At 41.7% G+C, this 25,881-nt stretch overlaps 1 protein-coding gene across 2 annotated transcripts in view; it reads right to left on the bottom strand.

Moving 5' to 3' along the window:
• The window catches only part of LOC140483210 (heterogeneous nuclear ribonucleoprotein L-like), a 45,818-nt gene extending 20,428 nt beyond the window's left edge, over positions 1-25,390 (bottom strand). The window contains exons 1-4 of one of the 2 annotated variants that reach the window (XM_072581287.1): positions 24,947-25,390; positions 11,229-11,401; positions 1,718-1,955; positions 1,361-1,446 (exon numbers count right to left, since the gene is read on the bottom strand). In XM_072581287.1, the coding sequence (XP_072437388.1) occupies positions 1,361-1,446; positions 1,718-1,955; positions 11,229-11,401; positions 24,947-25,114 (665 nt within the window). In that variant the 5' untranslated portion in view covers positions 25,115-25,390. The remainder of the gene's footprint in view (positions 1-1,360; positions 1,447-1,717; positions 1,956-11,228; positions 11,402-24,946) is intronic. The other variant, XM_072581288.1, reaches the window with a different exon arrangement.
• Between the last annotated feature and the right edge of the window lie 491 nt (positions 25,391-25,881).

Genomic DNA, 25,881 nt, shown 5'->3' with positions numbered 1-25,881 from the left:
TGAGGGGTAGATATAACGACCCTTCTCGTCATCTAGTGGCGTCAATAAATGTTTTATATCCATTTTTGAGTGGAACACAGAGCCTCAGTTTAATATTTCACCCAAAAGCAAGCACTTTCAACCATGTAGCCTCCTTCTCAGTGCTCTCATGATTCTGGACCACCCACTAAATTCTGGTCTAAAACCACAAAAGGACAAAAGCACTGAATGAGCTTATTTGGCTGTAAGGTCCATGCCCACTTACTGCAAGAGCACATCTTCCAATCCCACAACCTTACAGCTCCACACATTCTCTCTTCAGGTAATTAATCAATTCACTTTTAAAAGCCACAAATGGATTCTGTTTTCTCAGGCAGCGCAACCCAGACCTTATACACTTGAAAACGTTTTCTCTTCTCAAATTTCATTCTTATGCTATGGTAATTGGGCATGGTGGTTCTGAAACCAATGAGAATAGTTGCTCACTCGTGTCCTTACCTAATAATCTACAGGCGAGTGCAAACCCATACCAATGTGGTTGACTTTTAACTGTCTTCTGGGCAATAAATGCTGACACAGCCAGTGATGCCTACATTTTATAAGTGAATAATAAGATCTACTCATTTGGACCCCTCATGATTTTCAGCATCTCAATCAAATTTCTCCTGAAGCTCAGGATCATTCTGATAGAAATTCATATGCGATTTTCTCAACCTACACTGTCAACTTCAAAGGTTTGTGCAATAATCTTTTATACTGCCTCTCCTCGCTCTTTCTACCAGAATTTACCACTCACTCCAACCACCAACTCTAAATACCTCTTAATTTCTATCATTCTCTTCTTCACAGTACTTCCAAATCTTGTGGAATCAGCAAATTTTGAAATTGTGTCCTGCATACTCATGGTCAAATTATTTAGAGAACAGGAAAAGACATGATCTGAATAAGACTCCTTAGAAACTCCACTTTATATGGTCCCCCAACCTGAAATAAGCATACTCACCCCTACTGTTTCTTGGTCTTGAAATCAACTCCTCAACCATACTACCACAGTCTCTTACTTCAAGGGTTTACATCTGCTTACAAGACTGCTACATGGTACTTTATCAAAGGTTTCCTGGAAGCCCAAGTAACCGCATCAGCTGCATTATCCTCACTCATTCATTGAAATACATTTGTGATCATAAATGTATTGGTGTCTAAATAGTTAATGATACTGTAAAGCAACTACTTGAACACACTACAGGTTTAAAAACCTATAAACAATCCTGTAGCAAAATAAAAAAAAAAAAGTGTTCTAAAATGTGATCATCAACTGGAAGTCAAAGCCAATGGATGTTGCACACTGGGGCAGTGCATTTCCCCTACTGCAAAAAGATATTCAACCAGAGCCTGTATTCCATTCTTCTTGAAGATGACAATACGGAGGACTGGACCACATGCATTGCAGACAGTATACAGAACATCCTGGAAAAAAAAAGACATGGGGATTGACACAGCAGGATTGAACATGAAGATGCAACAGCTTTCAAGGTTTGTCTCTTCCATTAGAATTTGGTCCAGACTGTAATTCATTCATTATTTTCCATTCAATGAAAATTTAGCATAAGGCCAGACACGCTCCAAATAAAAGACATAAGTTACGATGACTTACAAATTGTCAGTCTATCATATGAGGAGTTTCAAATATTTAAAAACAATTGTGACTTTAGCTGTTAAGGGTTTAAGACAAACCTACCGTTGTGATTGGATATAGCGGATTCTGAATAGATAAGAAGAGAACATTGTTGACATGCTTTGGATCTTCAGGACCCCCAGGACGGGTGATCCGTTGACTTGTGGAGAAGTTAAAGAAAGCAGGATGTCCAGCAATATTGACAATCCGCCGTTTAGCATAAGCAACACACTTCTGGGCACTTCGCAAATCTTGAAACTCCACCAGAGCTTGTCGTTTGTTTGGTAACATCATCACGTAGCTGTAATGAAAAGTCCAGCAATGAAGAATTGCTCTTAGGACTAAAACACTGCTGTAGCCCAAACAGCCTACAAGAGGAAAGACACTTATTCGAACAACTGAACCATCTCCACAGCAGTGCAAAACAGCACAAGTCAACATTATCACTTCACCTACTTAAATTGGGGTGGCATATTAACTCAGGTCTCACTTTACCCACCCTTTGACAAACTGTATTTAGGGGATATCATAGCAAAACATGCCCAAACAAGTCCAACACTAAATCACTAGGCTTCCTAAAAGTTTGTAACATTATGCTTTATTAGCATCTTAAAATAGTCTGGAGTAGGCTTGTTCTCCTCTCAACGTTCTCTTCAAAGTTATAAAATGACTAGACAGTAAACAGGGAGAAAGTGTTTCCTCTCAGCACAAGGATCACATCCAGGATATCGATTTAAAGTGAACATCTAAAGAACCGCTGGAGCATGACCAAAACTTTACCTAAACAAAAACAGCAAGAGGCTAGATTCTGCAGTGAGTTGCCCAAAACTGTTCGTAACAGATTCAATTGAGAGTTTTTCCCCAAATGGGAAATGATTCATTTCTGAAAGAGAGAACATTTGCAGGGCTACAATGGAAATATAGCAGAGTGAGACTGGTTTATTTTCTTTAGAAGAGAGCTGGCACAGACACAATAGGCCATAACCATCTAATGATTTGAGAATTAGGTTGCTGGGTTGATAGGGTAACCTTTAAGATACAGGTAGTTCTTCTATAACTAGATGGTTGCATTATTATGCAACCCTGCATTATAGGAAAATCGTGCTTTAGAAAGAGCACTTTAAAATGTTGGCAATGTAGTTGAATGACAGTCAACACACATTTTACAAGTTCGTGCTTTAGAAACAGTGTCCCCAGTCGTGATATAGCGAATTTGTGCTAACAAAAAGACCATTGTAGGAAAATGACTTGTACAAGTCTAGACCCAGATGCCAATTCTTCAAAAATTATTTGGACAAACATAAAGAAAGAGTTAACAAAAATAAAATGCTGTATTTAATCAATGACCAATTTAGGAAGTTATCCAGCCTGCAGATTAAAAAGTAATTTGATTTGGAGGCTTTTGCTTGTCCAGCAGTGCATGACACAAAGTATATAGTTATGTCTACAGGCTGTATAGCTTGAGGAAACCATTCCAAATCAAACAAACTCTCCTACCTGCCATAAAAGCTTTACAGTGGATGATCAACTTGTTTGATTAATTTATGAACACACCTTCCCCGTGGTCATAAGTCCCAGGAATAAGACTCAAGCCAAGAGCTTCTGGTTCAAAGGGTAGATACATTATCCACTGCACCACAAGACTACCTCCCCTCAACACATTAAAGAACTATTAATTGTAAATAACACAGGTATACAAATAAAAAGAATTCGAACAGTTGAAACAAATTTAAAAATCTGGGGCCGAAATTTAAATTAGATCTTGATCTTAAAAACAATAGGAAGAACTAAATCTTAGATGTTTGAAATAATTAATCAGATGGGCAAAAGTACCAGTATACAGGCAGAAGTGTCATAATGGACAGTTGGGAAAATGAGGGAACTTGGCAGTTCAGTTATATTTTTATGGTTCCTCACTCTTTGCTATGACACTATTAAACTGATGGACATGTCACAAATTATTCAGGTGGGTAAAATGTTCTTGTCAGATTGGGACAAAGCAATCTTCTGAAACTTATTACTGTTGGTCTCTAGTTTCAATGGTATCAAATCACCAAAAGTGACCAGAGCATTTACTGCAGTTATAGCATGTAATACAGGACAAAGTCTTTGCTAACAAAAGAATGTGACCTTGTAGGAGCAAATTACTGCACAGGCTGCAAGCTATACTGAAATCCAATGTGATCCCTATGAAAGAGTGGTGGTGAGTTCCAAAGGCAAACATAATGGGCAAAAACCGGTCTGGTCAGTGACACCCGCAAATTGGAAATCAATGAAACCACAATGCCAACAAAAACAAAACGACAGTGACATTTGGTTGAAATTTCATGTGCTATAGATTAACACACAATCATCATATCAATATGAAAATGTTTTAAAATGCTTTGCAAATCCCTTAGTCATTCGCATGGGTTGCGTCCCCTAGAGACAGAAAACCGTGAAGTTCCTCCTCCTACACACAAAGTGTTCATCTTTTCTGTCCCATCACACATCTGCCTTCCAAAGCAACCTCCACACATCTTCCCCACCCCTTCCAAAATCACACTTTATTCATGTTCAGCATAGAGTCATTCATTCCGCCTCACCCCAAAGATTTCTCCACTTTGCCTAGATGTAGGATAGCTGGAGGACCACACAATTTCCTGCCCTATACCCCACCTCCTCTTCAAATGGAGAGCCTAACATCTATTTCAGAACTTGTTCTGCAAACTCCTTTGTAACTGAACACAAGATGCGCCATAAATAAAATGAAGACAGAGGGCCACTTTGAAATGATCCGCAGTGGGCCTCACAGTGGGAACTACATTGCAATCATATACAGATTTGACCACAATCGAATTTCTCGACCAGTTTTTTCCAGTCCAGCCTCATAAGATCAGAAAGCAGCTTTGTAATTCTTTGCAGGACCATGTCCAGTTTTTCAAGACCCCTTGTTTCTTGATTTCAAAATGGAACTTTACTCCAGGTAGCATCTGAGCAGAACGATCAATTTTGGATTATCAACTTTTATAATGGGCCATGGAGTTTAATGCCTTAATGTCTTTATTGATTATTGCACTAGATACATTTAGCATCAAGTCTAAGATACTTGATCTCAGTCATTTCGGAATTACAGGTTATTCATAAAGTACACTACTTTGCCCTCACATGCAGTGCATTAAACCAAATTTCAACAATTGTTTTGTTCATTATCATTGCTTGTCTGACGAATACTGAGAAGGCACATCACAGCTTCTGAGGGGTATACTCTAATGTTGTAAGTTTTAAATTCTTACTGGGTTTCAAGATTTGTATAAACTTAAAAGTAACAGTGGAGGGGATCCAAGATGGCAGCGATAAAAGAAGATCACTTTGCAGAGCTCTGCACCACATCGCAGGCAGGACAAAGCCCTAACCCACCCTACCCAGGTCATCGCAGTACTCTATGACTCTGAAAAAGTTGCAAAGTCCTAAAAAGTTCTAAGAAGGCAGTTACCCATCCTGGGATGCCTAAGAAGGGAGTAGACTCGCCCGCGGCCAGGGCCGCAGCCCAACCTACAGGATCCCGGGACTTGATTTCTTACCAGGCCCTGATATCGGAGCTGGGTAAGCAAACTGAAAAGAAACTGGCCTCGATCTCTATTATGCACAATAGAGGTCTCCCAGCACAAACAGTAGCTGGGAGACCTCAGGAAAAGGTCGGACAAAGTCGAACACAGGGTCACAGTGGTGGAAGCGGAGACTGATTCCTTTAAGGATAGGATCCAGGCCCGGAGACGTGGGTCTGTAATTTGCTTGACCAGGTTGATGATCGAGAACAGGGACAGGAAGAAATATATTCAGACCATTGGTCAGCCAGAGGGGTAGGAAGGAGAGCAATAGTGGAATTTATTGAGGATTGGCTACCGAAATCCCTTAACTTGGAGGCTGGAATGGTCAAGTCTGAAGATTAAGAGGTCTCACAGAGTCACGGCATGGAGGCCAGGTCTGGACCAACATCCTTGCCCTATCCTGGTGCGGTTCCATAATTATAGTGATAAGCAGAAAATCATGGAACCTTCCAGAATCCAGGGGAAGGATCAAAGGCCTTAGTTTATGAGGGCGCTAGGATCATGCTTTTCCAGGACTTCCCAATGGCGGTGATCCAGAAAAGGAAATCCTACGATGGCATTAAGAGAAGACTGAGGGAACTTGGGATCCAGTACTCTCTAAGCTATCTGGCAGTGCTTCAAATTACCTTTAATGGATCCATACACTTCTTTGACTCAGGGAAAGCAAGAGACTCTGGACAAGCTAACTTAGTCTGAATCATTTAATATGTACAGGTAATAACATTGTTTGGATGTCTTTTTTTTATAAAAAAGGAAAGTGTTGGGGTTTTCTTTTCCTCTTTCATTTTGGAAATAATCTGGGTTCAATTATGCTCTGGGATGAATGGGGAATTTACTTTTAACTCCTAATTTAAGCTATACCAGCAGATGGGTGGGGTACTAACTATTCACTTTTAACTTCTTTGTTTACAATATTATTCTTTCTTATACTTTCTTTTTTCTTGCTGCTTGTGTTTATGGTGCGGCTCTAGCTAGGAGGAGACAAATAATTGGGATGGCAAGATGCCTACTTACGGCCACTTTAAGCCAGTTCAGGTATTTAAATGCCTTGGTTGCTGTAGCTTAGAGTTGAGGGTGTATTGCTAGAAAAACACAGCAGGTCAGACAGCACCCGAGGAGGACTTAAGCCCTTCAGGGCTTATGCTCGAAACATCAATTCTCCTGCTCCTCGGATGCTGCCTGATCTGCTGTGCTTTTCCAGCACTACACTCTCGACTAGGTTTGTTAATTGTAGTGGTTTTAGTTTGTGTAGTTTTTAAAGGTTCTGTGGATTTTCTTTTATTAAGGCTCAGCTACTTCTAATTCAAGTTCTTCCTCTCTGGAGTCTAAATATTACTGCCGAACGTTATGGCTAATGACTTGTTTAAATGGTGTACCTGGACTATCAAAGGAAGTCACTCGCCAATTAAGAGGAAGAAGGTACTCTCAAGTCTTAGAAAGGAAAAAGGTGGATATTGCTTTGTCACAGGAGAAGCACTTGAGTGATAGCGAACATTTGAAATTGCAGCAGAATGGATTTGATCGGGTTTACTTTTCATCTTTTAATACTAGGAGTTGGGGAATGGCCATATTGGTTATGAGGAATCTCCCTTAAGTTACTAGGGTGCGTGTTAAAGACACATGGGAAGTTTGTAATCCTTAAAGCTTTGATAAATAGTAAAGAATATGGTATTTTAAATGTCTACTGTCCCCTGGCCCATCCCTCAAATTTCTGGTAAATGCGTTCTCTAAATTGATTAGTCTTGAATCGCAGCATATCATGGGGGAAGTTTTAATTGTCTTATGGATCCTGCAGTAGACAGGTTGTCCAAAGCCCCCCCGATACCTTCTTTACAAACCAAGCAATTAGTAGGTGTGTGTGTGGAGTTAGGGTTGGTGGACATCTGGAGGAGTGCCCACCCTACAGCAGGGATTTTACATTATTTTTCCCCCCAATCTGCATAGGTGCCACATCAGGATTAATTTTTTTTGACTGCCCTGAGGCAACCCTGGACTTGGCGATGTCTTGTACGATTGGTAATATTTCTGATCAGGCTCCAGTGTACTTTTTGGTTAAGATTAAGGAAGCAGTAGTGGGTCTCAGACACTGGCGAATGGATCCTTTTATCCTGAAGGATAGTAAGTTCGTGGAGTTTTTCTCTACTGAATTCAGGGCGTTCCTATACATCAATTCAGGTTTGGCTGGTAACCTGTCCATTCTTTAGGCAACTGCTAAAGCTTATGCCAAAGAGTTAGTTATTTCCTACTTCACCAGTAGGAAGCGGCAGAAGGGGGAGCAGCATCGTCTGCTTGAAGGCAGCCAAGAAGGGGTACTTTGACAGGGCCTCGTTGGCTAAGTAACAGGATCACAGCTCTTTGGTCTGCATTGAACTTCATGCTCAAGCAGACAGCAAAGAAGGAGCTTACTTTTGCAAAACAAAGGCTGTTTGAGCATGGTGACAAACTGGGCAAGTACTTAGTGTATCTTGCCAGGAAAAGAAAAGAGTGCCCCTCAATCCATTACATCAATCAGGGAAGGTGCTGGAAACCTAACCTATGATTCTAGAAAGATTAATGCAGCATTTCAAAGATTTTACTGAATTATACCAGTCTGAAAGTAGAGAGGATGGGCAGGCTAGGATGGAGCCTTTTTTTCAAGAATCTGGAGCTTCTGGAACTCCCGCACAAGAGAGTCTTTTGTTAATGCCCCCTCATCAGAGCAGGAGGCTGTGAAGCAGCTTCAGAGTGGAAAGGCGCCTGGTCCTGATGGACTTCCCAGTGAATTTTATAACATATAAGCATATTTTCAGGCTCGATGCTCAACATGTTCAATGACTCATACAGTCATAATCGCCTCCCGCCATCTAAGAGAGGCCAATAGCTCTCTTATTCTTAAGAAAAGGGAAAGCTTGGAGGACTGTGCCTCTTATAGGACCATTTCACTTTTAAATGTTGATTTTAAAATCATTTCTAAGACTCTTGCGTTAAGGCTGGAAACTGTGTTGCTTTCTATTATTAAAGAGGACCAGATGGCCTTTATAGAGGGCCACAGATCTTCCAATAATGTCAGGAGGTTATTTAATGTAATTCAAGCGTATCAACAACAGTCTGTACAGGGATTGGTGATCTCGCTAGATGCAGAGAAGGCATTTGACCGGGTTGAGTGGCTGTACCTTTTTTATGCTCTAGAAAGGTTTGGCGTGGGCAAAGCCTTTACAAGATGGGCAAAGGTGCTCTATGGTGACCCTCTAGTTGCAGTTCTCACCAATGATGTGCGATCAAGCAATTTTAATATCTTTAGGGGCAGTCGATAGGGCTGTCCCTCTTCGCCATTGCTTTTTACATTGGTGACTGAACAGTTGTCGGAGGCTATTCGTAGGGACCCTAATATATAGGCTCCAGAAGTGGGGTCAAAAGCACACAAGATTTCGTTGTACGTGAGCAACGTCCTCATCTTTTTGTCAAACCCAGCAGTTTCGGTGTCTCGTCTGATACAATGTGTCAATTTGTTTGGCACTGTTTTGGGTTGCAAGATCAATTTTGCAAAGTCATATGCTATGCCTATAGGTGGTCTTACAAAAATGCTAGGTTTTGATGGCAAATCTCGATTCCCTTTTAAGTGTTCACAGGGAGGTTTTCTGGATTTGGGTATATTCATTACTCTAGTTTTCTATTGGCTGTTTAAAGCTAATTTTGTGCATTTATTTGACAAAGATCAAACAAGACCTTCAAAGAGGAGTTTCTGGTTTCTTGGTTAGGTCAGATAGCCTTCATTAAAATGAATGTTCTTGCCCCCTCCCCCCCAACCCCTCTATTGTAACCTATGAGAATGGCCCCCTTGATTTTCACTTGGCAAATGTTCAGGAGACTGAACAACTGATTCAGCTCTTCTATGTAGCATCGTAAGCAGCCCATTATTAAGTTAGCTAAATTGCAATTGCCTCATGGACTGGGGGAGTGATTCTCCCAGACATTAAAATCAACTAAGCTAGTTTTTATCTTATGAGTGTGACTGGGCTTGTGGGGACCCTCTTTTAATGTGGTTAGATATGGAGACTTCTCAGGCAAGGTGCCCCCTTGCTAGCTTGCTGTTTCTGGACAAAGTGAGGACAGTTATGAAATATTGCCTGTACAGACTAATGAATCATCAATACTGTTAAAGCATGGAAGGCAGTGTGGCTGACTGAAGGCAATATTGCCAAAACATTTTTTTTTAAAAAAAAAACACCTATAGTTGGTATGCTGGGTTTTCAACTGGGGATGATGGACTCAGGATTTGAGCTTTGGGCAGCTAGGGGTGTGACTGAGTGCTAGAAAAGTACAGCAGGTCAGGCAGCATCAGAGGAGCAGGAGCATCGATGCCCAAAATGTCTGTTCCCCTGCTCCTCGGATGCTGCCTGACATGCTGCACTTTTCCAGCACCAGACTTTCAACTCTGATCTCCAGCATCTGCAGTCCTCACTTTCTCCTATGGGTGTATCCTGCATGAATGATTTATTTGAGGGGGAAACAACGATGTCTTTTGACGAGTCAGCTCGGAAATGAGCTATATAGCAGGGACCCGTTTTCATTTTTTTCCAAATTAGGGACTTTGTTCAAAAAGGGAAGGAACATTTAACCAATTCCCACAGATTCAACATAGAGAAGAGGGTGCTCAGTGCTAAGAACACATTTTCTGTCAGCACGCTTTATCACCTGTTGGGGGGGGAAGAGGAGGAGCCAGGAGACAAGATTATACAGCTTTGCAGGGTGCAAGAGAGAGTTGTTGATTGAGATCGCCTCACAGAGATGTGAAGACATTTGGGAAAACGAGAGAAAGATCTTGATTTGCAATTTACAGTTGAAGATTCCCCACAGGGTCTTCAACATGTCCCAAGTGCAAAGTACTCTGACTCAGTGCCTCTCTGGTCCTGCTGCAGGCTCTGAACATACTGGAACGTTGTGGCAGGTACAATAAAGAGGATCTTGGGGACAAGGGTGGAGATGGACCAGATTTCTCCTCCTCTTGGCCTTCCCAATGTATTCCCTGTAGATGCGCATCAGAAATAAACAAAACTTTTCAACACCCTTATTTTTTGCACAAGGAAGAATATTCTGTTAGGTTGAGTATCTGAAATTCATCAGAGTTTGTTGGGTTGGCATAAGATTCTTATGGCACATATCCCTTTGGATATTCTTAGAAGTATGGTGCACCATAAAACAGAAATTTTAATAAGACATGGCAGCCCTTTACGGACTACCTGGACATAGATGTCTGCCACACTAATAAGGGTTTTTATATAGCCAAACCAGTTGTGTTTTAAAGAGTCTAATACCTGGAGAGAGGGAACTACGAATGTATGAATGTGGAAATAGTTCTCAATAGTGGAGGGCTAGTGTTTTGTCTCACTGAGCTGTATTATTATGATTATTTACTAGTTAGTTATTGTTTATTAAAGTATTTATTTTTTTATATACAGATTTATACACTTGTACATGAGTGCAATCTGGTTTCTTTTGTTCTTTCTTTGTACTGTTTTGAATTGTATTGTTTGTATTTGTAATATCAGAAATTTATTTTTCAAATTATATATTTTTGAAAGAAAAGTAAAATCAAAGCATTTGAACCTCATGCACAATATCGAGCTTGAACATCAATTAAATAACTTCAACCCTAATCCTAACGGCTGAGAAAAATCAGCTGCTGTTGCCAGATATTTCATCTTGGGAATTTGAAATACAATATGGTGATGAAGCGCATTTACGCAAAATTAGTGAATGTGTAAGAGCATCATACATTTAAACTACAAAGTGCCTTTAGTAACCCCTCCCAAAACTCAGAATTCACTCCTCCCACTTCCACCAATCCATCCTTTGTCTTCTCATCTTACACTGAAAGAGGAATCCATGCAACCTGATACACAATACTTTTATACAACACAGTTCACTTTGGAAACAGAAGAGGTGCATGAAGGTCAGTGAGAATTCTAACCAACTACCGTTGGCTAATTAGGTGAGTCACTTACCTTATGAGCCCAAATCGATCAACGCCCTTCACCAGGTCAGCTTCGATCACAGAGTCACACAAAGCACGGACATGAACCACAGGTGATGGGGCAGTCTTATGTTGACTTCTCGGTCGATCATGATCTCGGTCCCTGTCTCTATCTCTATCGCGATCCCGATCTCTATCGCGATCCTAAAAGGGGAATGTTTGTTACTGTAAATAAATGATCTTCAAGACAATTCTATTTTAATACTTTATCCCTGCATGGGTCATTGCATCAAATCAAATTATTCACAATGTGCAAGTTAGGTGAATTGGCCATGCTAAATTGCCCAAAGTGTTAGGTGAAGGGGTAACTGTAGGGGAATGGGTCTGGGTGGATTGCTCTTCGGAGGGTCAGTGTGGACTTGTTGGGCCAAAGGGCCTGCTTCCACACTGTAAGTAATCTAATCTAACCAGTGTTATTTCTCTAATTTGAAACACTCATGCAGTCAGAACTAACTTTAAACAAGTCTCAAGTAATAAGACTGAACTGTTTTAATTGTTAATTGATGCTTAGTAATTTAACCGTGGTTCAGTAGGCATCACAAATCACTTCTTGAATGAGTTCCCATTCAGGGGTTTGAAAATCAGACTGACACACAGTGCAGCAACACTTAGTATTGCGACATTTACAAAACAGTGGTCATCTTTAAGATGAAAGGGCAATGACCATGTAAATGTCCTTAAAGTTGGCAAGTCTACTACTGTTGCAGGCAGGGCATTCCACACCCTTACTACTCTGAGTAAAAGGGACTACCTCTCACATCTGTCCCAGATCTACAAACCCTCAACTTAAAACTATGTCCCCTCCTACTAGCCATCATCAGAGGAAAAAGGCTGTCACTATCCATCCTATCTAATCCTCTGATAATTTTGTATGTCTCTAAGGCACCTCTCAACCTCCTCCTCTCTAATGAAAACAGCCACCAGTCCCTCAGCCTTTCCTCACAAAACGTTCCCTCCACACAAGGCAACATCCTGGTAAATCTCCTCTGCACCCTCCTTTCCAATGCTTCCACATCCTTCCTATAATGTCACGACCAGAACTGAATACAATATTCCAAATGCGGCCGCACAAGAATTTTGTAGAGCTGAAACATGACCTCATGACTCCAAAACTCAATCCCTTTACCAATAAAAGGTAACACACCGTATGCCTTCTTAACAACCCTATCAACCTGGGTGGCAACTTTCAGGGATCTACACACATGGACACCAAGATGTCTCTGTTCATCCACACTACCAAGAATCTTACCAGCAGCCCACGACTTTGTATTCCTGTTACTCCTTCCAAAGTAAATCACCTCACATCTTTCCATGTTAAACTCCATTTCTCACCTCTCAGTCAGCTTTGCAACTTATCCAAGTCCCTCTGTAACCTGCAACATCGTTCCGCACTGTGCGCAACTCCACCAACCTTTGTGTCATCCGCAAATTTACTAAACCATCCTTCCAGGATGAACATTTCCCATCAACCACCACTCTGTCTTCTTACAACTAGCCAATTTCTGATCCAAACTGCTAAATCACCCTCAATCCCATGCCTCTATTTTCTGCAATAGCCAATCATGCGGAACCTTATCAAATGCTTCATTGAAACCCGTATGCACATCAACTGCTTTAGCCTTATCCACCTGTTTGGTCACCTTCTCAAAGAACTCAAGGTTTGTGAAGGGTAAGTCGTGCTTCACAAAACCGTGTTGACTATCCCTAATCAACTTATTCCTTTCTAGACGATTATACATCTTATATCTTGTAGTCTGTTTCAACACTGTACCCACAAGCGAAGTACGGTTCACTAGTCTATAATTAACAGGGTTGTCTCTACTTCCCTTCTTGAGCAAGGGACATTTGCTATCCTCCAGTCTTCTGGCACTATTCCTGTAGACAATGACGACAAAGATCAAAGTCAAAGGCTCTGCAATCTCCCCCCTAGATTCCCAGAGAATCCTAGGATAAATGCCATCCAGCCCAGCAGGACTTACCTATTTTTGCACTTTCCAGAACTGCTAACACCTCCTCCTTGTGAGCCTCAATCCTGTCTAGTCTAACAGCCTATATTTCAGTATTCTCCTCAACAACACTGTCTTTTCCAAGATCCATAAGTGGGAGGGGGAAAAGCACCAGATCATAGTCCACATAGGAACCAATGACATAGGTAAGAAAAGGGATGGGGATGTAAGGCAGCAATTCATGGAGCTAGGGTAGAAGCTAAGAGGTAGAATAGAGTTTTATCACTGGTTTGCTACCCATGCCATGTGCTAGCAAGGCAAGGAATAGGGACAGAGAGCTACATGTTCAACTGCTATAGGGATGGTACAGGAGGGACGAATTCAGATACGTGGATAATTGGGGGTCATTCTGGGGAAGATGGGACCTCTACAAATGGAATGGTCTGCACCTGAACCAAAGGGTGGTGTACAGATGAACCAGAGAAGTACCACTATCCTTGGGTGGAGGGGTGCTAATCCTCTTTGGGAGGGTTTAAACTAATTCTGCAAGGGGATGTGAACCTGAATTGTAGCTCCAGTGTACAGGAGGTTGAAAGTACAAATAGAGAACCCTTTATCTTAAATTCCAAAATCCAAAAAGCTCCAAAATCCAAAGTCTGGTGGTGCGTGTTGGGAAGGGGGACAATATTGACATAGTTGGCAGGATCCAAACAGATAGTTACAATCAGACGGTGTCAGTGGTCACTCGGTGTTGAGACAGATGGGCCCACAAGGTAAGATTTTAAACCTTGGTCCCTCTCGACATTTGTGCGCCAGAGATGGTCCCCTCATTCAATCATTCTTATTCCATGGACTCCTCGAACGGTAATTAGTTCAGTCGAGAGACACAGTTATGCAATCGCGCTGGCAGGCAGAGGTTACAGTCCTCCTTGCTGCATTGGGCAGATGGGTGGGCGTAAGAGGTTAGAGTCCTCTGCATGGTACTGGGGCTCGAGTCCCCGAGGTGGGGTTGATTGTGGTTCAAGTCCTCTTTGTGGATTGGGGTTTAAGTGTACTGGGTGGGTTGATTTGAGGTTTGAACTCTGTTTAAGTGAGGTTCAAGCCCCAGTGAGGATTAAAGTGAGAAAGGGGTTAAAGTCCCCTGGTGGCAAAATTTGAGTCTCTGCGAATCTTTGCTCTAGGGGAAAAAAAAAGAACGGTTTGGACTACAGCGCCATGTGGTCCACTGCGAGGGCTCTCTTTTTTAAAGTGTAATTTCAGTGAGGATGAAAAAAATAAAAAACAAGAAATGCTGAAATTAAGGTTGTACTAATACTTGGGTAGAAAAAGGAAAGTTTTGATGTTAATTGTGCCAAGCTGAGCGCATTTGATGTTTAAAAACTTTCATTTATTAAAATACTGATTCAGAAAATCCTTTTGAGTAACGGTTTTGCCTTGTTTGAATCAGGATCTCAATTCAATGTGTTTTGTGGAGTATGTAATGGGCCAGATTTTGTGTTTACATTGATCATTCTAAACAGGATATAATGTTGTACAATTTCATGATTGAGAGCCATGAGCCCCTGATTTGTTTCAAATTCTACAATGCCTGTTTCAAAAAAAACTATTGTCAGTGATCATGCTTTAGCCAGATGATAGTACTGCTGCTGTGTTTTTAATGAGGTAAAAACAATGACTGCAGATGCTGGAAAGCAAATACTGGATTAGTGGTGCTGGAAGAGCACAGCAGTTCAGGCAGCATCCAACGAGCAGCGAAATCGACGTTTCGGGCAATTCCTGATGAAGGGCTTTTGCCCGAAACGTCGATTTCGCTGCTCGTTGGATGCTGCCTGAACTGCTGTGCTCTTCCAGCACCACTAATCCAGGCTGTGTTTTTAATGCAGAGTGTTCACAAAAAGAGTGCATTTTGAGTTTGATGTTTTGTTAAGATTTGGAGAATACTTGAACTTGAGGCTGAGCTGTTTCAGTTCTGTTAATTATTGTTAACACTTCATTGGCCCCCTTCATGTTGCAAATTCAAGGCATGTTGATCTCTATCAAGGTTGCCACCATAATTCTGACTGTTTTATTTAGGAAGTTTCAGTTTGGAGAACATTTTAAAAATATTCAGCATTTATTTTCCATAAATATTTGAGATTTAAATCTGAACTGAAACAGTCTCTTCAATTACGAAAGCACAGGAAACCTTTTTTCATTGTTTTGCCATTCCAGACTTTTGAAATACTTTTCCTGCCAGCTTTCACCTAGGGGACTCGAGCCCCACTACCATGCACAAGACTCTAACCTCTTACGCCCACCCATCTGCCCAATGCAGCAAGGAGGACTGTAACCTCTGCCTGCCAGCTTTCACATTAACAAAGTATCAATTTGTTAAAGGAAAATAATTTTTGAATAACCTGAATGGGGTACCCAGAGGGTTTGATTTTAGGACTACTGATTGTTGTTTACAACTTACAATTGTATAGGCAGTATAATTTAGAGGTTTATGGATTGTATAAAACTTGATAATGTCATAAATAATTAACAGGCTTCAAGAATTCAGATAAGGGGGGAGATAGTCACACATTTAATTACACTAAATTGCGTCTGTCTATCTTCATACTGATGGCCACCTTGGTGGGGAGAGGAGACACAAGGATGCTTTCAGCACCTAACAGCTTCTCTAGGGTTCCTCCATTCACAGGATTGACACGCCTCCATAGCACCGCCCACCCCCTACAATCTGATCCAGCGGATTCAATAAGATCCCCAGGCATGAGCATGAGGGGTGGATAGGCTAACAACAGCGAATAGGAAGTCGGTACACTTTTTGTCAGTGGCCTTCGATAGACATTAGGCCACATAAGCTTTACCTTCTCTTTCGATCATTTAAGTGATATGAAGGGTCACTGACCAAGCAAACATTGGAACGGCCTGTTGGCTTTGTTACATTTGACAGCAGAGCAGGAGCAGAGTCAGCGAAGAATGCTGCTTTCACCTAGCCTGCAGTTGCAGCTACTGCACTGCACGCTCAGATGCGCTGGTATCCTCTGTCTGAAGTATCTCCAGAAGAATGGAAGTCTTGTCAGTGTTGTTAAGCATTTAACTGCTCTTATCCAAGAATTCAGATTTCTCTGTGGAGTGATACAGAAGGACAAGACTGAATTTTGTTTTTGGGTTGGACTTTACTGAAGGAGATTTTGGAGAACTTGCTCATTTTCACCTGACTTAGGAGGGATGGAGTGGTCGCTAAAGATTACGGATTTAGGATCTTTACTGGTGATTTTTTTCTCCCCAGATGGGAGAATTCTTCAAATTCTATTTACTGTAACAACTAGTAATTTTTGTTGTTAGAAAACAGATTACAACAGGATCTTGATCAGATGGGCCAACAGGCTGAGAGGTATCAGATGGAGTTTAATTTACATAAACGTGAAGCACTGCATTTTGGAAAAACAAATCTCAGCAGGACTTATACATCTTAATGGTAAGGTCCTAGGGAGTGTTGTTGAACAAAGAGACCTTGGAGTGCAGGTTCACAGTTCCTTGAAAGTGGAGCTGCACTGAAAGGATAATGAAGGCGGTATTTGGTATGCTGTCCTTTATTGGTCAGAGTATTGAGTACAGGGGTTGGGAGGTCATGTCGCAGTGATGTTGTGAAACTTGAAAGGGTTCAGAAAAGATTTACAAGGGTGTTGCCAGGGTTGGAGGATTTGAGTCACAGGGACAGGTTGAATAGGGCTAGGGCAGTTTTCCCTGCAGCACTGGAGGGTGACGGGTGACCTTAGAGGCTTTTAAAACCATGAGGGGCATGGATAGGATAAACAGACAAAAGTTTTTTCCCTAGGGTGGGGGAGTCCACAACTAGAGGGCATAAGTTTAGGGTGAGAGGGGAAAGATACCAAAGAGACCTACAGGGCAACATTTTCACTCAGAGGGTGGTACGTGTATGGAATGAGCTGCCAGAGGAAGTAGTGGAAGCTAGTACAATTGCAACATTTAAGAGGCATCTGGATGGATATATGAATAGGAAGGATTTGGGGCAATATAGGCCAAGGTTGGGATAGCTGGTCGGCATGGATGATTTGGACCGAAGGGTCTGTTTCCGTGCTGTACATCTCTATGACTCTATGATCATTGTACACTGTGTATCAATAACTTGCTTGAACACTGGCTGTCAGAATCTTATGAAAGCTGGTAGTGCCATCTAGGTGGTTATCACGAAATGATAGGAGGGAATGAGAATGTGTATGGGTATAAGCAGGTAGGGATGAGTTACGCTTTGAGTTCTATGAAACAAGAGGTTCAGCTGAGCATGACACAGATCAGATAAGAATATTTAGTTAACAATTGGGTGCTGGAGGCAAGGGTAATGGGTTAACAAGGTGGAAAAGCATTATGTAGAGCCATTTCACAATAATGGAAGCATTCAGTAAGTAAGATCAGTTAACAAGGTGAAAAGTAAAGTATTCATTATGTGAAGCCAGTTAAAGGTTAAGAACATTCATTGTGTAACAGTAGATGGTTTAATCGCTATTGACACTTTGATTGTAACGGTCACCCAACATGTACGTGGCCTTATCTGGATGCTCCTCCCTGTGAAGTGACTTCAGAGGAACCTCAATTATTCAAATATCAATTATCCGAAGGAGATAGAGGTCCCGATAGAAACATTACGTGAAAGAGCTGTTTCAACCCTGATCAAGTCTTCTGTTTACACTGATTAAACTGACCTCTGCCGAGAACAGTACTGGACATAGATGAGAGCCAAGGTATTGTCTCCAAATGACTAACCTCCCGCCCTCTCTCCCTCGCCACACATTTGGGGTTTTGGGGGTGGGTGGTGTTGGAGGCGGTGTTCTGCTGCTAGTCTACTGAACACGGAGCAAACTTAATAGAAAACTCGAGCCCCAGAGGAAAGGGATTGAATCAATTAACCGAATATTCAATTATCCGAACGAAATAGTGCCTACCCATCTCATTCCAATAGTAGAGGTTCCTCTGTATACAATTCCTTAAGAAACTGTTGCTCACGAGAGAAGGCCGAGAACTCATGTCTCTGTGCACGTGGGTGATCGCTCCTCTCTCCCTCCAGGGCCCGGAATAAAGATGAAGGAGTTAAAACTACACTGTGTCTTTGAGTATTTTACTTCGACAGGGGGTGGGTAGCTAATGTTGATTTTGCCTTTGTGCACCTCCTGTGCACCCATGATGGGAGGCATGGTGGCTCAGTGGCTAGCACTACTGCCTCACAGCACCAGGAACCCAGGTTCGACTCCTGCCTTGGGTAACTGACTATGTGGAGTTTGCACATTCTCCGTGTTTGCGTGGGTTTTCTTTCACAATCCAAACATGTGCAGGTTAGGTGAACTGGTCATACTAAACTGCCCATAATTGGGGTGAATATGGGGTATAGGTCTGGGTGGGTTATTCAGAGGGTCAGTATGGACTTGTTGGGCCGAAGGGCCTGTTTCCATACTGTAGGGAATCTAATCTAATCTAGTCCGAACCATGTCTGCTTCATTCTGTCTAAACACCCTATGATCCGTATGTCCTTGTATGTATGATTTGCCTGTACTGCTCGCAAAACAAAAGCTTTACACTGTACTTAGGTTAATGACAAAAATAATTTTTCTTTAAATCAAAGTAGTCCTGAATTTTGCCAACTCACAAAGCCATTCAAGGTAATTGGCTGATTGCGATACTAATAGTGAACTGAAGTAACACATGCCACAGAGCAACTGAATGCAATTTCACACAAGACATTTAGCAAAAAATTGAGCAGGCAATTTTTAACAGAATTGCAACAATCTATGAACATTCAGGTCTCCCTGCTATGGAAAGGATGTTGTAAAACCACGAAAGGATTCAGAGATGTATAAGCATTTTGTCAGGACTGGCACCTTACAAAAAGGAGTAGTGCTCAAAAAGCTTGGTGATTTTAAATAAACATGTCCAATATAAATATAGACTCAATTTTAAAATGTATATATTTAAAAGAAACTATTTAGGGCTAAAGGAAAGAAAGAGCGCCAGAGAGACAGATGAATAGCTTTTCCAAACTCTAACACAAAAGACTAATTGGACTTTTCTTGCACTTAAATGATTCAATAAAAAGTTTGTGAACAGAGCTGCACAGGTATGCACAAAAATCATTACAGAATTCCTACTTTATGCAACTTACAAAAAAAATTCTAAAAACTTGCAGAATTCCACAATACAATTACACAATGCATGATCAAAATGCTGAAGAGAACTGCCCAGACTTCACGTAACGACCAGAAACACCCACATTCATTCCAGCTTTTAGATTTGTTTTATTTCAGCAAACTAAGAGGGTGCAAGGACAACGGTGCAAATTATGTACATTTGCAAACGGTGACTCACATTACAGAGGAAAGAGCTTGCATTTAGTGTACCTCTCATCAATGTGTATCAGTTCAATGTTTACTGATATAATGTAGGAATTCTGGATGCTAATTTGTACATTGTACTTTTACGGGGCTTTGCTGTGATAGGTGGGATTTAATATTTCAACTGAACATACCAAGAGCACAGCACAGCACTCCTTAGCACTGCACTGGAGTGTCAGCTAAGGTTAAGTGTTCAAGTGATACTGGAGGCTATAAATCTTATGATTAAAAGCAAGAATACTATCAATAAGCCAAGGATAAAACGCTTAGAATACATTTTCCAAAGAATGAAAAATACTCATCTAAGATAGGCATGGTTCCGTTGCCTTTGTTAAAAATTTCAATGTAAAACAATCATGGAGGTCAGAGACAAAGACAGGAAAACAGTCAAGGTGCAGACTTTGATTGTGATCTAAGTCAATAGCAGAATAGGCTCTTAAGCGCTGAATACTTCTGTTATACCGCCCCATAAAGCTTAAATTACCGGATAATAACTTGAAAAGTATAAAGTAATTTTATTTTTCAGTAAGGAGGAAAGAGCAGATGTAACTAACTAATCTAGCTCCAAGTATAAAAAGTGTGTATCTGGGTGACAGAAAACATAGCCAGCTATGAAGTGCAAAATAGTTGTGGCATTCAAAGTACATAATACAGTACTAGTTTTCCAAACAAGTTACGTTAAGTAACACATTATCCAACAATTCACAAGTTAGCTATAAGTAGCAAGAAAACTGAAATGTCAACCATTTTAAAGAAAACCAGGTTTCAACAGAGCACATCAACACGATCTTTCTCTCACCGATAAACCTGATCAGCGTATCACATTCTCCAAATTTCTAATAGCACTCCTATATTGAAGGTGGAGAATTTTAACACTCCAAAGATCTGGAAATAAATTATTGGCAAACTACAGAAACCAAAGTCTCACAACACATAATAGGAAGATGGATGGCAAGAATGATAATTTTACACAGTTTATGCCTTGAACTGCTGAAGATTCACATAACTATTTTAGCTCAAATGTCCATTTAATAATTCTACAGGCTAAATCAAATAATAGTCAAGAAAAATCAGCTGAGGACTATTCGCTCGGACTTATTTTCTGGTCTTTGTGTAGGGTGTAGGTTTGCTCGCTGAGCTGTAGGTTTGATATCCAGACATTTCATGACCTGGCTAGGTAACATCGTCAATGGCGACATCCAAGTGAAGCGAAACTGTCGTCTCCTGCTTTCTATTTATCCGTTTGTCCTGGATGGAGTTCCTGGGGTTTGTGGCGATGTCATTTCCTGTTCGTTTTCTGAGGGGTTGATAGATGGTATCTAGATCTATGCGTTCATTTATGGCGTTGTGGTTGGAGTGCCAGACTTCTAGGAATTCTCTGGCATGTCTTTGTTTAGCCTGTCCCAGGATAGAAGAAGTGTTATCCCAGTCAAAGTGGTGTTTTTTTTCATCGTGTGTAGGGCTACAAGGAAGAGAGGGTCGTGTCTTTTTGTGGCTAGCTGGTGTTCGCGTATCCTGGTGGCTAACTTTCTTCCTGTTTGTCCCACGTAGTGTTTGTGGCAGTCCTTGTGTGGAATTTTGTAGATGACATTGGTTTTGACCATTGGTTGTACTGGGTCTTTTAAGTTTGTTAGTTTTTGTTTGAGAGCTACTAGGATTCCGCTGGGTCTTAGTAGTCTGGCTGTCATTTCTGAAACTTCTTTGATGTATGGTAAGGTGGTTAGGGTTTCTGGCTGTGTTTGGTCTGCTTGTCGTGGTTTGTTCTTGAGGAATCTGCGGACTGTATTTTCTGAATAGCCGTTCTTCTTGAATACGTTGTATAGGTGATTCTCCTGTTTTCCAAAGTTCGTCTGTGCTGCAGTGTGTGGTGGCTCGTTGGAATAGTGTTCTGATACAGCTTCGTTTGTGTGTGTTGGGATGGTTGCTGGTGTAGTTAACGATTTGGTCAGTGTTTGTCGGTTTTCTGTATACGCAGGTTTGTAGTTCTCCATTGTCCTTTCTTTCGACTGTGACATCCAGGAATGCGAGTTAGTCGTCGGTTTCTTCCTCCTTGGTGAACTCTATGCCTTCAGGGTGTTGTTGATGATGTTAAATGTCTCTTCTATCTTGTTTCGAATTGTGATGACAAAGGTGTCATCTACGTAGCGGACCCAGATTTTTGGTTTGATGGTTGGTAGGGCTGTTTGTTCTAGTCTTTGCATTACCACTTCTACTATGAATCCAGATAGCGGAGATCCCATAGGTGTGCCATTGGTTTGTTTGTAGATTGTGTTGTTGAAGGTGTGGGTGGTGAGGCACAGGTCCACTAGCTTCATGATGTTTTTGTTGGTAATGTGATTGATGGTGGTTGGGGTGTGTGCACGTGATGGTCTCTTCTAAAAGTGTGGTCTTTGTCTCTTACATCAATGATACATTTGTCCAGCAAAAATATATTAATCTCAAATTAGTTAAATAGTTTTACATTGAAACTTTAAACAAAGACAATGGAACCATGTCTAGCTTAGCTGAGTATTTTTCAGTCTATGGAAAACGTTTTAGATTTTCAATATTTATAAATTTTCCTCAATAGGAAATGTACTTGTAATTTAGTAAACTGAGTGGAATATGCACACAATATAACAATCCTGGAATTTTCACGTAAACCACACTAGCAGATTTGAATTTATGAAGCTTAGCTCCCTCATCTTGACTGCTCTGGGAAATGAATGTCTCATTACCCTTACAGGCGCAGAAAACAAGAAGCTTGAAAGATGGAAGATGTTCACGTGAATGAGAGAACACGCAAGAGCAAACGAGAGAGAAAAGAGAGTCTGATTTGAGTGAACACTGGCTTGTCATGGATTGAATGCATGTTGTTCACTGGAGCTCGAGATTCAGGAAGGTTATGAATTTAATCTGCATTCTTGAAGTCTAAGATGATTTTAAAACAAAAAGCCATTTTGTAGGATAATGATACTGGATATGTTAGCTGAGCAAGGTTACCTCATGACCTTTCCACATAGATTAGACTAGTCCCTTGTTATGAGGTACTGTTTAAAGGGAAGGTTATCCAGCCAAAGCAATCAGCCATTTGGGACCTGGCTGGATCAAGGTTTTCCACTTTGATGTGCATGTAGCTTAATTAGTCAAGCATATGCAGACCTGTCAATGAGTTTCTCTTCCTCTGCAAACTTTTGCCATTTTATTGCTGCTTATCTGATTGAGGACATGTGGCACTCTTGTAATGTTAATACTCTGCTAAAGGTTTTAGAACCTTAACACAAGCCTAGCTTGTAGCTATCCATGTTCTGGCTTGTAGGTATTGGTGTTATAGAGGTAAAAACAATAACTGCAGATGCTGGAAACCAAATTCTGGATTAATGGTGCTGGAAGAGCACAGCAGTTCAGGCAGCATCCAACGAGCAGTGAAATCAACATTTCGGGCAAAAGCCCTTCATCAGGAAGGGTATTGGTGTTATAGTGTAACACTGATGCCATTGCTAAATAAAAGGGAACAAGTTAAATTAAACTGTCTGTAAGAGTTTTATATTCCAGACTACCACAGAGTGCGATCTCTGGGGCGAACCAAGAGAAGCTACAGGTCAAGTCCATCAGGGATTTCCTGAGCAGTCTCAAATAGGTATTTTAACATCTGTACTATCAGAATTCCATGATTCATAGAAGGAAACATATAGTGTGACTGTCACTAATAAGTTAATAAAATATGACCCAGAGAAGAACTTCGCAAGTGATGCCTTGTGGCATTGCTTAGGAGTATATTTGTCCAACAGCTCTATGAAATGAAAAGCTCTTCTTCGTCTGCGTGTGTCTACAGCAAAATAAATCAACATTCAAGTACTTGGTCAAGATTGATCAGGCAGTTTAGAAGCCTGCTGGGGGGATGGTCTAAGTATTAAATTATCACACTATTACAATTTGGGAGCAACTGCATGAAAAGATGTCAAAAGGGAAATAGTTATGAACAAAGCTTGGCATAACAGGAAACATTAGTCAAATAGGATCATGTCTCCATAGTCCCAGAGGACGATAGGATTGCTCTCTCACTAGAGAGATGACTGAGAAAATATTAATCTTGGAGATAGCACGAAAAGACAATTTCCATAATTTGTAATATGGAAGATTAAGTTACGTGAATTTAAATTGTATATCAAAGATTGCAATTCACGCCTGAAATTAACGGTAAGTCCCTAATGGAGGAGAAGGAATAATACCCATCACAAATATTCATTCCCTTCACTGGTTTATAAGCAGAACAAAAACACGCCAACACTCGCTAGTCGGCATATTGCGCTACAGAGGTTGACATCTCTATTACTCATATTACTGTCTATTTCAGGACACAAGAACAGCGTTATTCCTTTACAAATATTGTATTTTTAGCTTATACTGCAGAAATAAAAGTATAACAGGCTCCGACCAACCCTCCATCCTAATCTCCTAACCTAATGTGGTTAGCGGATTTATCCGGCAAACAGCAGTATTTAAACATTAAGCACCGGTTTCTTTGGGTCTGAGAAACGGAGCTTTAGGATCAATATTGTAGTTTAACAGGTTACACTTAGCAACATTTTAAAAAATCCACACAGCTGTTGATTGAGTCTTTATTTCAATTTCTGTAAAAATGAAAATTTGTTTGATTCGTTAAAATAGAATAGGCTTTGCAACCTCCCGTTGTCTCAGTGGCTCTTTTGGTTATCTAACCAGTAAATATGGCAATTTTTAGCGGCGGTGCAAGCAGAGGGAATGCGGACGCTGGACAGACATGCCTTTGCCTAACCAAAATAATTATCGCAACAAGCCACTCGTAGACTAGCGTGCGGTGGTGTAGACCGATGAAGTTTTTAAAACATGTAGTATGCAAATACAGGCTCACAACTCCAGATTGAGGCCTCCCCAACCTCTCAGGTGGTGATGGCACTCACGTTAAAGATAGATCAGCAGCCGCACTTTGGCTGGAGTGCGCAAAATAAAAAAAAAACAAGTGTCACGCTGGCACATTTGGTGCAGTGCGAAAAAGCAGAGTCTGGATCAACGAAACAAACGAACGAAGCCGGGACTTGGGGGGGGGGGGGGGGGTGGGCGTACTCTCTCTGAATTACACTATTTAAAGTTGCTCCGAAATTTCAGCACGGCCTGGGAGCGAGAGTATGTGAAAGGTGTAAAGTTGGAACGTGCAGGAGCGTTCACCTCCCCCCGCCCCGCCCCGCATTGTTACATAACGTTCGAGCGCCAAATCTTCACCACCTCGCCCCTCCCCCATCCCAACCACCCCGCCCACCCACTCCACCTGCTCCGCCCTTCCCAACCGTCTATCCTGACTCCCATGCCCACCCCTCCCCCCCCGCCCTCACCTCGCAGCTTACCCCGGCATCTGAGCCGCCAACGTCGCGTCCTTCATCCTCCTCGCTGTCGAAGTCGGTGTCGCTTTCGTCGACCTTGAGCCGCTTAGACGGGTGCCGGGAGGACTCGTAATATTCGTCCAGATAGTCCGTCGATTCGTAATAGTCCGCCGACGACATTTCTCCAGAGAATTTTCCCCCAGAATAAATGCGATGCAGAGGGAGAGAGGAAACCGGAGGCCGCAGCTGTTATGTAACTTTTTTAAAAAAAAATAAATCAGCAACTAGACAATTTGAAAAGGGGCCAGTTTGTCAGTCACCACTCGATGAAGGAAAGCCTTGCTAAATGAAAACACCTCAGTTCAGCCGTTTTCTATCCCCGCTCCTCTCAGCGCAACCGACCCAGCGTTTCAGTCTTTTGTCCACGATCGCGAAAATGCGATGGATCGTCAGGGCACGGCACAATCCGCGCGCGCGTCCCCGCCCCCAGCCTCTCGCCCATTGGCCGGAGGGACACCCGGCGGACGTCCCTGATTGAAGAGGAGAACAAAGGGGCAAGACGCTGCTTGAGCCTTCTGTCTTTCTATTGGCTGTTGGGACGTCAGTACTCCCGCATCTCTTCCCGCCCTCCTCCGCTGCCTGCCGGCCACCCCCTTGCAGTCGGAGGCAGAGCGGCTGGAAATGTAGAGGGGAGTGGGAGATTGTGTAATCTTTCCCCATTCAATGGGATTGTGGCTGATCCGTATTCGATCCAGCTCGGCTCCACACCCCGTGGTCAGCGGAAATGCGCTGATCTTGTGTTTAACAGGATTGCTTTAGCTAGAATCTGCTGCATTTTGAGGAAAGGTTTCTACTGCCTTTTAGCACCAAGAAATATTTATTTTCCTGTGGAGCATAGAAATGCCATCTCTGGCAAAATTGTCAGAGGCACAGTTTCTTAGTCAAAT

The sequence above is a fragment of the Chiloscyllium punctatum genome, chromosome 11 (genome assembly GCF_047496795.1).
Source record: "Chiloscyllium punctatum isolate Juve2018m chromosome 11, sChiPun1.3, whole genome shotgun sequence".
Classification (NCBI taxonomy): Eukaryota; Metazoa; Chordata; class Chondrichthyes; order Orectolobiformes; family Hemiscylliidae; genus Chiloscyllium; species Chiloscyllium punctatum.
The sequence above is the reverse complement of the archived record's forward strand: the minus strand, read 5'-3'. Positions and strand labels throughout refer to the sequence as shown.